General features: G+C 40.2%; 1 protein-coding gene across 16 annotated transcripts in view; it reads left to right on the top strand.

Moving 5' to 3' along the window:
- The window catches only part of LOC118419693 (nephrin-like), an 86,821-nt gene that overhangs the window by 39,345 nt on the left and 33,636 nt on the right, over positions 1-13,840 (top strand). For all 16 annotated transcript variants that reach the window (XM_035826275.1, XM_035826300.1, XM_035826258.1 and 13 more), the window contains exons 4-7: positions 4,074-4,394; positions 6,091-6,381; positions 9,673-9,990; positions 13,301-13,606. In XM_035826275.1, coding sequence (XP_035682168.1) covers positions 4,074-4,394; positions 6,091-6,381; positions 9,673-9,990; positions 13,301-13,606 — 1,236 coding nt within the window. The remainder of the gene's footprint in view (positions 1-4,073; positions 4,395-6,090; positions 6,382-9,672; positions 9,991-13,300; positions 13,607-13,840) is intronic.

The raw sequence follows: 13,840 nt of genomic DNA on the forward strand, positions 1-13,840 counted from the left end.
AAGTCAGCTTCGGTCTCGTTATCTTGCTCCCTCGATCCATAAGTTTCCATGATAGATAATTTGTGGGATATCAAAGTTATCTTGCCCAGGGTCGATGAGTTACCTTGTTTGAAAGGCAGAAGTCAAACAGATCTTGACATACAACCTGGCTGTAATGAACTTTGGCATCTGAGAGCTGTACTGAATTAAATCATAGTTTTCAAGCAGTTACCTTTGCAAGATTGATGAATACTGGACCAAGCAGTTTTCGGTCATATTTACAAATCTAGATTGCACCTATTCATACTAAATTGTTACACGAAAATAAACATGTTCAGTTGGTGCATCCAGCATGGGAAGAAAACCCTTCCACGCCCTCCATTCGTGCTGCTGATATGTGTCACCTGTTATCCTGGGAGTCCTCATTTCCTGTTCTCTAGAAATTCCTGCCTCAACCTCCTGGTTCCTCCCATAATTCTATTGTCATCAAATTTCTCTGGCCTGGCAATGAGCCTGCTGTAGCTGCAGGCAGTTCTTCAAGGTTTGTCCAGGGTCCCAACACAGTTTGTTTTGTGCACACGATAGCAGCAGCGTCCTTGTGTCAGAAATGCTTCCAGCACCTCTTGTTCTCAAGGACTTTTTACTGACTGTTTACTGGCCCATCCATGTTAAAAGCTTATATCTTACCGAAACAGAAAAAAATTAAGTGTACACCTTTATCAAAAACAAGTGCAATGTTAGTCCGTATGGGTGTTCATGTTGGCCCTCATTATTTCTGACAGCTTTAGATCATTAATTGTGTTGGCAACTGCAGTGTCAATCTTTCAGTATGATACATCATAAAGGTGTTCAGCCTTTTTTTAGTTAAACTGCATTTTATAGGTTATTTTGAGTATTCAGTCCCCTGTTTTACATCCTACAGTGCCCAAGCACAGTCCCTGACAGGTGTCTAAACCAGTGCTCAGTGTAATGTTACGCAGCCCCATCCCCCTGTCAGCTTGTGGTAGAGCTGTAGACTGATCAGGGCTTGTTTTTGTGAGTTGAAAGAAAAGCCAGCCAAAATGTCAAGGTCAATGTTTGGTCTTTCCTTCTGGGGCTCAAGGTAATTAGCCTTGACTTTAAAAATCTGTAAGACCTTGTTTAGGAAAAGTGCCAATTGTAAGATCCTTCATAGACTGTTTGATCTTACTAACTTTTCCCACTAAGCTACTTTGTTGACAGGTGTTTGGTGTAAAATTAGCCAAAGATTTTCTCAATTGCCTTTTAGAGATATGCTTTAGTTTTAAAAAAGGCATGAATCTTGCCTTTGTCTACACATGTGTTTTTGCTCCATTTGTAATCATGAATGAAAAGTTAGCTTCATTTTATGCGCCCAAGACTTGGTACTAGTAGTGTGATCCTCTTCCCCATGAGTTCCATGCAAGCGATACCTGCCATAATTGTTACACCTTGGGATACACCTCTATGCCATTGAACAAGTTCCTATTGGTATTCTAGCTAATAATGTCCAGGTTGACTATAGATAACCAGAGAACAGAAGTTGTCTGGTCCAAGTTGTGCCTGCCTGCAATTCTGCTGACCATCCTGATAGTGATAGCACAGGAAATGTACGACTCCTCCTGTGTAAAACACTCCAGATTTGTGTCTCACAAGGAGACAGGAATGTTGTCTTTGGGGGTGGCAGAAGTTACTGTAGCTGTCCTTGGTGCATTCCACCCCCCAGATAAGGATATCAGATCCAGATAGTGTCTACTGTGTGTCTCCTTCAATCAGGCATCCCTGTTTGTTTAGACATGCACTTGATCCAGGGATGAACACAGGAGGATGTAGTAAACTGGATCATGTGATACTAGGAGATCCAGAGCTGTTTTCTCGGTATTGGCTTTTAAACAAAACTGTGCACACCTGTTTCTAATTTTTTATCTATTTACTGTTTTATTATAGGCTTATGCACTCTAGGATAAATTTTCAACATACACAATGTATCAAAAAGTTTTGAGCTTAAACTAACCCAGGACAATGAACCATAGAAGCATAATGACATAAAAGGCAAGTAGAAACTTTTTTACAAAGAGTTGCAGGGACAATTACATAGGCGATATATTTCAGTGAAAGCAGCATCATTCCTTCTAAGAAAAATTGAACACATTCTTAATTTAAGATATGGCATAGAACAGGACAGTTCACATATACAAATGTACATATATTTCCCACCATATTTGTAGCATTTTAGACATGGCCTCGTTAGTGATGTAGTACATAGCGTGACGTGCATGTCGTATGGGAAATCAGAACAACAGTCATACTTCATACCGGTAATGAGTGGAATCATTCATCCAGCAACATGTGCACTTTTGACACGTGGGCGGATGATACATTCTCCCCTCAGACTTAGAGTATCATCAGAATTTCAAACTCTTAAGTACAAGAAAGAAGTGGTTGCGTTGTGACCTCTCTACACGTAACAAAACATTTAAGATTGGTACAGGAAGTCAAAGTAAAGAGACTTTTTGTTTACTTTTGTTCTTATTTATGTCATCTTTACCAGTTACCGATATTGAGTACTGTAGTTACCATTCCCTATTCCATGGACCCAAAATGAATGATTGAATGGAACCAAGGAGGTTGAAAAAAGAAAGTTAACCTCTTTGGTGGAACAGAGAAGGACATTATTCTGCTATTCTAATGAGACAGTCGCATAATTTATGCATTTTATAGAGGAAATGAGGAAATGAAGGTGTTTATTGCTGGTTTATGACAGTCTATATTGGAACACTGCTAGGCATAGATAAGAGATTTATTGAATCTTTGTGCATTTATCAGATAACAAAATATTCAGAAAAGTGTGACAAATTGGTTGTCCATATTATTAGAGCTGATTCAGTGATCTTTTATGTTAGTATCATGAATGAAATTTGGATGTTGTGATTCTAGAGCTGGATGTTGTGATGCATTGCTGAAATATCACCATTAAGCATATACCAGCAGTGTAGTCGTACTAACTTGCTGAGGTAGATTTTTTGTAAACAATTACTGTCTTTGATTAGGAAATGCTTTATGCATTGAAACTTATACCAAATCTGAGAAGACATAAAACTGTAGGAAAGGGTTGGTTCAAGCTCTTAATATTCTTAATATTCTGATATTTACACAACAGCACTGATGCCTCTACGTACCATACATAAAGTTGCTAAATGGTAGACGACCCTGTAATTTTGCAGGGCTATCTAAACCAGACAGTTGCCAATTTCAGGTTTGAATCAGGGTGATTAACATTCCCACCAGACGATAAGTATACCCAGCACTCTTCCTCAATAGCACTTAAATGAGGAAGGAATGACTAGAGATATCAGCGAGGATTCTGGATTGCTTCAACGATGCAGATAAAACTCCAGAAGCAAAATAATTCAACATCACAAAAATGATCAAGATGATTAGTATCTATTTTGGAAACTATTTGATGTTGCCTCTTTCCCCTCAGAGAACTATGTTATCACAAAATTGAGGCTTTCATCTGAGTTTGAAGGTTGCAGCTCAACATGTAACAGTAATACTAACAGTATCATTTCAAATTTTAATGTAATCTTATCCAGACATCAGCACTGTGATTCAGTTGACCAAGAGAGACTAACAAGTAACAGGGAAAGAAATGATGCCTGCATTCTTGTATTACACTGAAACATTCCTCCATTCATACTGTGGTTGGATTTATGACCCCACTTACACCAAATGCTGGTGGTCATTTTTCTTGTCAGTATGTCTTTCATGAATCATACCAGAGGGGACATAACAGAGCCTGATAGTGTTGTAAATCTTCAAAGGGTTAGATTGAAACACAGACATAATGTTGAGAAGTAGATTCCATAATGGATTTAAACCTCCTCCAAAGAAATCACTGTCCTTTTCTCTGATAAATATACATGGTACTAATGTGAAAATCTTTTTACACCACAGTGCCACCTGTATATACTTTTCACATCATATGTTTGAAAAGTAGATTCTATAATGCATTTAAGTCTCCTCCAAAGAAATCTGCACTGTACTTTTGTCTGATATACATTGTACTGATGTGAAAATCTTTTTTCTTTCCACAGTGCCGCCTGATGACCCAAGCATTGAGGGGTACAACAGTGGAGTGGGCATCCCGGTGACGCCATCAGAGGGGCTCCAGCTCACCTGCAGGTGTAACAACGGGAAACCCGCAGCTTCCTTGACCTGGTACAAAAATGGCGAGGAGATCACCGAGGGAGTCTCCTACAGCACGGAGCCGACGGGAACAGAGAAGCGGGAGAACGCCATCAACGTTCTACAGCTGCAGCCGACGGACGAGGACAACGGTGCCAGATACGAGTGCAGGGCCAGCCACGCAACGCTAGATGCAACTAAGAACGTCTTCGTCACCCTCAGTGTGCAATGTAAGTATTACCTCACCGCTTTGAAACATTTATTAGTGGTAAACTCTTATGGCCATTCTCTGTGTAACAATGGTTATTCCTGCATGGTATATTCTTGGTTGGTTGAGTAAGTCTGAATCCATATTTGTGGTTGAAAGGTCTTTCCACTCTAACCTAAAGCAAAAAAAGTGATAAGGCAAGAAAAAATGTCTAGCCTGCAGGAAAATATCTAGTTTAAGTACAGAAATAACTAAGGGCATTTTCATGCGCTGATAGCTCTCTCAGGAAAAGTATGCATAGAATGCAGCTGAATGTCTGCTGGTAGGGAAATTCCTGTATTCCACTCTGAACCATGTATCATGTGTCTCTTATGGATGAGGAAATCCTTGGGATGGTTAAAGGAGGAATTCCTGTTCATGCCAAATTACGTAGTGCGGACACGTCGTCATCACATGCATGCAGGGGGGTTTATAGAAATAGCTTTTCCAGTTGCTGAGAAATGTTAACCCACATGAAGGGACAGTTGAATTTTAATGGAATTTGCTCATCTGTGACAGAAAGTGTTCCATAGGGCTTTTCTTGTCAGCTAGATTTCATGCCAACATGACAGCAAATTCAAATGCTGAAACCTTGAAAAAGAATACATGATGGAGACATTGCCTTGAACCACAGCAGGTGTGATTGCATTCAGCAATGGTAAAGATGGATGTGAAAATAAAGCATGGTGAGGGCCAGTCGTAAACCAAGAAAGCAATCCGTGGAAAAGTCTGAAAATCAAGCCCAGTTCATAGGTTGTCTGTCTGCTGTTATTACACTTTGCCGTAGGCATTTATCATTCAAGACCAAATGTTTCAATTTACTAAGCGTGGGAAGCAGCCGCTTAGATCTCACTCCAGTAACAAGTTTCCGCAGATGTCAATTTTGGCAGGTATGGCCAATGTCAAGTTCTTTGAAAGTCTGGCATATACTACCTCGTTATTTTCCGCCTACTGCTTCCAGAGAAGACAGACACTTGCCTATTAACTGTAAGGCTCCAATTGTTGTCATTTACGGTGTTGAGTTCTGCCCTGTAAATCCAAGCTCAGCCAGGTTTCTCTGACATAGCTAAGGAAAAGCACATTTCCACACTACCCTGGTATCATTAAGTGACATTACTTGGATTCCTGAGTTGATTAAACTGAGCCCTCCCCAAAGTTATGATTGAAGGACCAGCTACATTGCCATATGGCCTGTGTTCTCTTGTCCCTCCGTTCACCCACACTTCTTGTCCAAGAATGTTGGGAAATATGTCTTATGTTAAAAAGTCTATCAACCAAATTGTTGTGGAGGAAGAAGGAAAGATGCTAATTAGCATCTTTGCATCTTCATCAACAACAATTACTGTTCTGTGATTACCAACCATCAATGGAGCCTCTTAGATTTTGCTCAAATTTTTTAATACCATGTAAATCATTCCCAGATGAACACCTTGTTATGTAAATGTGATTGCAGAAAATATTTCAGACACATTGTAACTACCAAATAATTACTGTGAGTGACTTTGACTATCGTAGGTAATGTAAAACACCTAGAGTGGGGATAGGATCTCAAGTTTACTGCTTCATTCTTTAAGACTTTACTTTTAGTGTAGTTTTTGAGTGCACCTATTTTTTTGCCAGAGAAATGTTATGATGCCTATATTGATAACAATGTTATTAAACATAAAATTTTTGTGTAGATCCTCCAGGAGAACCTGTCATCACAGGATTTGAGACCCAGCCTGTGAAGAAAGTGGGAGATCTCCTACAGCTGACCTGCACGTCCGAGGGTGGCAACCCGCTGGCCGACCTCATCTGGTACAAGAACGACCAGCGCATCGACTCCTCGTACCACACCGTCGGTAACCAGGCGCTAAACGAGCTGATCCACACCGTGGTCGCCAGCGACAACAATGCAGAATTTTCCTGTCAGGCTTCAAATGGCGTCACCTCAACCCCATTGAAGACCTCCATCACATTGACAGTAAAATGTAAGCTATGGTTTTGCCTTTATTCCTGAAAAGCTCAAATTGGTCTGCCACTTTTCATTGAGGTCATGAGGGAAGAGGGAAGGGTCAGACAAAATACATTCACCTCTTTGATCAAGAAAATGACACTTTAAATGATTTCAAAATGCCTGCTGCTAGTCGGTTTGTGAAGATAATGCCCATGGGTTTGCAGTACCATTATTAGATTTGTTCATACTTTTTAGCGGCAGAAAACATTCATTGACTTGCAAAGAGGGTTTATGGAAAATCTCTAGACTGAGAGCAGAGATGGGGGTTTGTTGCTCAAGGGAACGTCTGACATTGACTCAGAAAATCCAATTTGTCGGTGCTGAAAGAGAGCTGTAATGAGCCTGTGTAGGTGTATACAAAGAAATCCCCAGAGTTTTGCAGAATATTAGGAATGGGGGTAGCTGTTATCTCTACATTTAATCTTGATAAAATTATTCTGCTAAGGTTCTTTTTATTAGAAGTTGAAGCTAGAGATGCACCCCTTTCTATGATGACTGTTTGAAAAATGTTGGTGAGGAAAATGGCCTAGCCTGGTCTGTCTAAATCAAATCAATCAGTGAATTTTCGTTCAACTACCCCAAGTCTATGTGCTATTACTAGTATTAGGACAAATTAAACAGTCTGAAGGCCACAGGTATAACATTTAAGCCATGGGAAGCCCACTTGTCAACTCACAAATTTGCCTATTCCGTAGTCCCTGCTGTTCTTTTTGATTAGGCTAAAAGCCAATAATGAGCCAGTTCCTCCTTTCACAGAAATTTGTTACCAACAGATAAGTTAAAGAGGTTTGATGTTCGCGTTAAACAATCCAGAGCACCAGTATAGCTAGCTATGAGTCGGACCTGCCAAAAGTTGTGGGTACAGATTATCAACTCCTGCTTGTCTCTGCTGACTTACTGTCACAACCCATTGTTGCTTCTGGCTTTGCTTTTTTATGAGCCATAGATCATTGACTTCAGTCAGCAAGGTCAAATTCCTCCCTCCCCATGTTAATTAGAGTCACCTGGACAGAGCAAGGAACATGTAAGTGCTTGCTGCATGGTATATTGGAAAGTTTGCCAATTTCCTGTTCAGTTCTCTTAAGTTAATGCTTGCAAACAGGCGCCACATAATTTTCGTTATCATTTTATGGTGACATCCATTATCATTGATTGAAGTGCATTTGACTTTTGTCAAAATTTATGCTGATGTTTGATGGTTTGGATGAATTCTTATCCGATGAAGTGTTCAGTTAAAAGGCATTGATATAAAGTGAAAATGACAGGATGAAGTTTCCCATGTCAAAGAGTGTAAAACCAGAGGTTTGCCTCAGAATTGATTTTGACTACCCTAACCTGAAAATGATTAAGCTTCAGTTAGTGACAATTTTAATTTGCGTCATCTTAACAAACTTAATCTTTACTAAGTTAAACATGCATACACCTGTCAATAGAATTATCACTGATTCTTAATGATACAAAATGGCACAAAGTTAAGCCTCCAGAATTGTCATTCTCCCCTTCCAAACTTGCAACATATTTATAGCATAACGATGTGAAAAAGGTGTTAATATCAGGATTTACACCAGAAGAACAAATTTAAAGTTTCAGGATATGTTTCACTAATGCTGAAGTACATAAATGATATTGTGCATTTGTGCTGCACAAGTTGCTGTATGCCTTGTATGAAGAGTGTGAAATTTAATATGTCGAAATTGAAAAATGGCAAAATGCCTAGGGTTTAAGTTATACCTTATAAAAGCTGTCTGTATGCCAACCACTGGCACTGTAATTATCTATCCAATATCCTGCATCCACATTGTCATTCCCCTCACGAATTAGGACTTCAGTTTATGACAGGGATGGGCCTATTTGCCTGAAACCAGGATCAACAGTGTCTGTCATATGTACATGAGGAGGCTTGCCTTATGCATGGGGAATGCTCCAAGTACATTTCCACCCTGTCAGGGAAGCTGTTCACACGTGATTTTGAAACTCATAAAATGTGCTCTGATCACTGTTCTCAAGGACAACTGAAAATTGCTGAGGCTTGAATCATTTAAATGGAAAATTGGGACACATTACCGCAACTGAACTTGGCTTGGCCTTGCTCACTTAACCTGCCAAAAAAACTTAGAAATAGGAAAACCAGGCACTTTCTAAGCTTTAATATTTCCTCCCTATTTCCTCTTTTCATGTAAAAAGTCCGGAAATGTCACTCTCTTAATATTGCATTTGATTTGACAAGAAACAGAACCTCTTTAGGATAAAGTGTTGTTGTTTTTTTGCCCTTCCACATAATTGGATACATGTGACCATTCTTTCATTCAAAAGAAAAAAAGGTAGGTATCTAGTTCCCCAAAGTCTTTGTTCACCAGCAGATATATTTTTTATACAAAGCAAATTGATGTTGTCAAAATTGATTTATTTTTCTATGTCAGAATTACATTACAAATAGTCATATTTTCACCTACTTTACACCGTGAAGTTACACTCTTATTGTACAAATGTATTGAGTAACCATAAATCAGACACAGAAAGATTCCGCCCTTGTAAGTTGTTTGATGGGAAATATGATCGGCAAGCAACTACCCAATCAACAACTATATGAAATCTAGGTCATAACTCATAACTGCTTTAGGTATTACTTGGATCTTCTGCTGACTAATCCTTCCTCTTGGGATATCTGAGAAAATCCAACAAAAATCCATAAATAACAGTACAGGTGGTACTGAGTCAGCAACCTGGGAACATGGATTTGAACAGCTTTTATTGTCTTCCCGTATGAAATCCGACAGAAAATATTGCTGTGCACCACGCAATATCTTATCCGTCTTCTTATCTTGATATCTGCCATGAGCAGGCAATATGTGCTCTGCTTCCTCTGTACCTGTCAAACACATGGTAGAGTCACAGTCAAGATAAGCAGAAAACTTCTTAGTTGTGGGCAGGAACTTCTGATGACAACTTTGTCAAATTCCTCTGTTCATTCTTATTCAATTGCAATTAGAACCCTTGCAATGCACCCATGAGTACATTGTCAGATCAGCTAGCCTTACAGTATCCAAATTAGTCCCCTTTCTACTACAAAGGAGAGGAGTAGACAGAATGATTGGTACCATTATAAGATCACTTCTTAAGGATGAAAAGGATGGGAGGATTCTCATTAGCTGTACTCATTAGTATACAAGGGACCTTCCTTTGTTGTGTCAGACATAGCCAATACATGTATTATGGAGGTTAACTGTATGAAATGGTTTAATGATTTCCCATCCGTCTTGTGCAGTTCCTCCAACAGAGGTCACCATCTCGGGCTACGAGCAGGGTCTGAAGGCAGGGGATGCTGCAACGCTCATCTGCACCTCGGCCAATAGCAACCCAGCGGCCGTGCTGACCTGGTGGACGGGAGGTCGCCAGCTCGGCTCCCCGCAGACGTCGGACAGCATCGTCACCGCCGTTCCGGAGGGAGGGTTTGTGACCCAGCAGAACCTGACCATCGACATCACCGCCGACGACAACAAGGTGATCTACACCTGCCAAGCTGTCAATGAGGAACTTCCAGGAGCATCAGCCGTCACCACAAACATCAGACTGGATGTTCAATGTAAGAATTGAGGCTTTCATAACTAACTATACGTCACATATTACAGTATTCAGCTTTTATAAGGTCTTTCATGATACAACTGTGCCTGTGCAGGTCAGAGGTGAAAGCCATGTCTGAACATTGTTTTGCAAACTGACCAACAGAGGCCATATCTGGACATGTACTGAACATTGCCATGACAAGAACTCTTAACAAGCCTTCAGCTTTGACCTGCACATGCGTAGTTGAATCTGTGAGCAAGCTTATTATATGTTATTGACAAAAAGATAATCTCAGTGGTTCGAAGTGCAGTATTATAATGAATGCTACATAATGTTGCATGTCTTAGTTAAATGACTACAGGCACCAGGTAAGGATGTCCAGCTGTGAGCTGTCATCTATCATGTTTGCTGATTGTAGTGAATACCTTTTGCACTGCATCATTCTCCTGTTGCTGCTGCATCCACATGGCAGAAAGCCAGTTCATATATATCACAATGCTTTGAACTTAAAGGGCACTTTGCTGATCTTGTGCAGCAACCATCATTATCAGACTTTCTATTTGTCCTCCATTCAGACCTTTATAGTACCTTGTGGCACGTAGGTCAGCAAGTTTCCTTGCTGTTTCATTAGCACTAGCAGGCAGTGTTTTATAGGGAGGGGTTGCTAGGCTAAGCTTTTCCTCCGTACTTCACTGACTCACAAACCTTTAAAAAAAAACTATTCATCCACAACAACGATCTTGCAAACTAGGAAAGGGAGTCGCAACTAAACTTTTCACAGACTTGCTGCCCTCCATGCTATCTGCCCCTTCCATCTATCTGCTGACAAAGCTGTAATTAAACTCTAGTGACTAGACTGAAAGACCACTGGGGATGATATCCTCCAAAAGCCCTGTCATTGTAATGGCAGGAGGCAGTGATGGAGAATTTATCACTCCCCACCTAATAGGTCCCAGCATTGCTCAGTAATTGATGCTGTGTCTACATCCTGAGGAGAATATTTTTCTAGTTACCAACAAGTTCTCCCAGATTTGTACTGTCATCCCCAGTGCCTGGGCCTTTTTTCAGGTCTAATTGGAAAATGGATGGGAACTGCCAAAGTCGCTTGAGGACCATCCTTCAGTCTCAGCCCTGGTAATCACTAACACCTTTCTGCGGACCAGAAAAGGATGTAGGGATTATGTAATGGCTCCAAGGAGGATATTGCAAATAGTTCGAACTAAATCTTTAACAAATCTCCTGAAATATTCATTTCCAAAACCTCCAGCAGCAATTTTGTTGTTGAATCTACAGGGATGAATGCAGCATGAGCTAAAGTGGTAACAAAGCGTTTGATAACAAAAACGTCAAGTAAAAACAAATTTCTCTTACCGGTAATGCATAGATACAGAAAAAGGCAGTCTGACACACATGGGACTAGAGGTACATCTACAGACTAGAAACAACAATATCACTATCCTAATGTTCAATAATAAAACTATATAGCTAGAAGATATAATATAGCCTTGTCTGGAACATTAGAATTCAGTGTGTATGGTGGTAACTCATGGGACAAGCCAGACTGTTATAAATTACATCCTTTGGGAACCTGAGGTTCAGAACAATACATCTATCTATCTCGAACATGTGCCATTGATGCATGTCATTTACAGCTCTGAAAACAACAATACTGGTAACATCAATGATTGCTTGCTAGACATGGCATTCAACATTATGAAGCCTGGAACCAACAATAAGATCAATCAGGTTGTAATTATTGAGTGATCATGGCGATATAATAAAAACATCTGCTATGTACAATGCAATGACTTGCATTTTGGGAACAATGATGAGATTTGAGCAGACTGCTTAGGTTCCATAAGAAAATTGTACAATCAGTGTTATCTAAAGACATGTGGCTGTGTCAGGAACAATCTGATACAAGGAACATCCATCTGCATGCTTTCCTGACATATTCCAGTCAAGTCTATGTAACATGACATCACAGGCACGTGTGCTCAATTAAGATACTGTACAATGGAAATGATGCAGTGTTCTACATGTTTCTCTGCCAAGAATTAGTAGATGTAGCCTGTTTAAATCTAGCTTATAGCAGCCCGCCCACATCTGGTGGGGAGAGGCCAGTTACAGCCCTGAACAGCAGAGTTTGAGTTACACAGACTATAGTAGATGCAATTGAAATTTACTACAAAACTGAAGGCAGAAACAAGTCTGGAAGTGTCATCAGTGATATGTGCCCTGAGGCTTCCTCCATAGGGTGTTGACTGTTGTTTTTGCAAAGAGTCAGCTGCAATGTCAGCTGGGACCCAAGAAGTTACAACATGGTTTTACCTTTCCTACTTGCCAAGGTTTCAGGTCCCATAAGCTGTGACCTTCATCACAGGCGGTAGATCCTGGTGCTTAGAAAAAAAATATCCGGAGAGGAAGTGGCATAAACCAAGATCATTGTTTTTGGACACCTGAGATGAATGTCGTGTGGCTCTAATTTTAGGTTCAAGATTATTGAAGTTAGACCCAATTCTTGGTTTGATATACATACAGCTGTCAACTTGCTGCGTGATAAGCCTCTCCATGTGTATCACCTGATTTTCAGCCTTGCAAGATACAACCTGACTGAATCGTATGATAGACAAGATGTCTTTCATGTGAGCAACTGAGTCTAGTCCAAAGGAAACATTTTGTCGAATTCTTAAGTCACACACGTAGATATGTCACTTGATTTATGACTAGATGTCCTAGGTGCCCTGTGTATACAGTTATATTTATTTTCCTCCCAAGGACTATATATACCTCTTAACAAAACATTGCTGGCTGAGGATTGGTGAGGAAACTTCAATCAACAGGCATACGTTCTATGTATAAAACTATAAAAGTTTTTCTGAAGAGCCATTCCTTGAAACTTAACATGGATTATGTTTTATCAGAATTTATATCAGAATCCCACATGGTCAGCAGATGGACTAGAAAAAAAATAACCTCAACAGCACATGGTCGTGCTTACCCACTGCATAGTTTAATATGGAATTCCCACAACTTTATTGCTTCATTTGTGGGAGATTCACCCTAACAAAATATCATTGTTTACTTAAGTCCCCTAGTTTTTGTGATAATACCAAGTCTTGTTCAAAAGTATATACATGGTATTAAAGATAAATGATACAGCACTGTAAAAGTATGATACAGTACTGTTTCTTCATTTATCTATTTACTTACTGTACATACAGTACAGTACTGAAATAAAGAAGATCGATCAAACCACATTTTCAATATTCATAGTATCATACAAATTACTTGTGAGCAGTTTTCAACAATGCCTGTTCTTCCCTCAGATCCCCCAGATGAACCTTACATCTCAGGCTACGAAGAAGGCACCATTGTCCGGGCGGGGCGCCTCCAGCGGATGACGTGCATCGCAGCGGGAGGAAACCCAGAGGCCAGCCTGGTTTGGCTGAAGAACGGACAGGTCCTCAGCGCTGATTCCAACTCCATCACCTACTCCATCAGTGGCAACATCGCCTCCAGCGAACTGTCCATCATTGCCGAGGCTAGTGACAACAATGCCGTGTACAGCTGCAATGCCAGCAACCCTGCCACTTCTCAGCCACTCAGTGCTACCAAGGTTCTCACCGTCCAATGTGAGTAATACATGTAATACTGATTGTAGAAACAGTTTCCCATGAACCCACTCATCTACATACCAATCAGGGCTGTCTCTTGGACCGATTTCCCCACCCCGGGATGGAAATTTGCTTTTCCAGAGAAAGATTTAACCCCATCTGTCCAATAAATCTGATCTTCATAACATGAAACAGACTTAAAAATGGCAGATGTAACAATAATAATAATAATGAATATCGAAAGCTGTAGAC

Source organism: Branchiostoma floridae, chromosome 1 (genome assembly GCF_000003815.2).
Source record: "Branchiostoma floridae strain S238N-H82 chromosome 1, Bfl_VNyyK, whole genome shotgun sequence".
In the NCBI taxonomy this organism is placed as follows: Eukaryota; Metazoa; Chordata; class Leptocardii; order Amphioxiformes; family Branchiostomatidae; genus Branchiostoma; species Branchiostoma floridae.